General features: G+C 51.1%; 1 protein-coding gene across 1 annotated transcript; it reads left to right on the top strand.

The window, feature by feature from the left end:
• Nucleotides 1-427: 427 nt before the first annotated feature.
• Nucleotides 428-844, top strand: PIRT (phosphoinositide interacting regulator of transient receptor potential channels). The gene has a single exon (XM_010164815.2). It carries the CDS (start codon nt 446-448, stop codon nt 842-844), a length of 399 nt encoding a protein of 132 aa, XP_010163117.1. The 5' UTR covers nt 428-445.
• The last annotated feature ends 436 nt before the right edge of the window (nt 845-1,280 follow it).

The following is a 1,280-nucleotide window of genomic DNA, read 5'->3' as shown; positions in this document are numbered from 1 at the left end:
AGGGATACAGAACTCTTCCCCACAGACAGCATCACCAGCCCTGCTTGCAGCACCCAGGTACTCCCCTGAAAGCTGCCAAGAGCCCTGGGAGGCTCAGGGTAGTGGGACACAATGGAGATCTTCATCCTACCACTGAATCCCTGTAGGATCTGGAAGTTGGTGAGCTGGAAGGTCTCAGGACAGAGACAAGGACTGCAGGAGCCATGGGCAGTGGGACCCTGCAGGCATCCTCAGACCAGCCTACCTGTAGGACCCTGTTGCCTATTCCTGTATTTCACTGCTCTCATAAGCATGATGGTCTTCACTCCCTTCAATGACCCACAAAGCCTTCTCCACCTTCATTTGACCTGGCACTGATTAATGACCCAATCCATCCTCCATCACTAGCCCTGCTCTGTTCTTTCTCTTTTGTCCATCTCAGGTCTCCTCCTCAGATCCTGTCACCATGGAAATTCCCCCCAAAAGCCCTGATGGGAGTGAGAAGTCTCCTCAGTCCAAGGAGCTGCTGACCAGTAACACGGCCAGCACCCTCTGCATCAGCTCCCGGAGCGAATCCGTCTGGACCAGCACATCCAGAAGCAAGTGGGACATATACCACAAACCCGTCATTGTCGTGTCAGTTGGAGCAGCCGTTTTCCTCTTCGGGATTGTCATCACCAGCCTGTCCTGCTTCCAAATCAAGAACAAAAATGTTTACAAAATGTGTGGTCCGGCTTTCCTGTCCTTGGGACTGATGCTCCTCGTTTGTGGCCTTGTCTGGATCCCCATCATCCGGAAGAAGCAGAAGCAGAGACAGAAGTCACAGTTTCTGCAGAGCCTCAAGTCCTTCTTCTTTAACCGCTGAAGGCAGCCCAGGACCTTCCTGGGAAGGCTCCCCACCCCTCTACCCACTTGTGTTTGTTAGCCATGAAAAGAAATGTGTTCTTGTACTCTCCTACAGGATTTCAACCTACTAAGTCTCTTCCCTACAGGTGAAACTCTCTGTACCAGTCTCCAGTGTGAAAATGAACTTTGTATTTCACCCATGTAATCCCAGAAAAAAGAAAAGGAGCAGGATCTTGCAGCTGAGCCCAGCCAGGCAGGTCTGAGCTCTCTGCATCACCCTCCTGTCCAATGAGCAACTCGATGTCATGTATTGGGAACAGCAAAGCTCCTCTGTATGCAATGCAGTTATGCATTATGTGATGCAAAACTTCCTGTCTGCAAGATATGTCAGCAGAGAGGAGCCAACCAGCCACAGAGTGTGAGCAAAGCCAGGTGTGATCACTGCCAACTGCAAA

The sequence above is a fragment of the Antrostomus carolinensis genome, unplaced genomic scaffold, assembly GCF_000700745.2.
Source record: "Antrostomus carolinensis isolate BGI_N321 unplaced genomic scaffold, ASM70074v2 scaffold53773, whole genome shotgun sequence".
Classification (NCBI taxonomy): Eukaryota; Metazoa; Chordata; class Aves; order Caprimulgiformes; family Caprimulgidae; genus Antrostomus; species Antrostomus carolinensis.
Note: the sequence above shows the minus strand (reverse complement) of the source record. Positions and strands in the feature narration are given on the sequence as shown.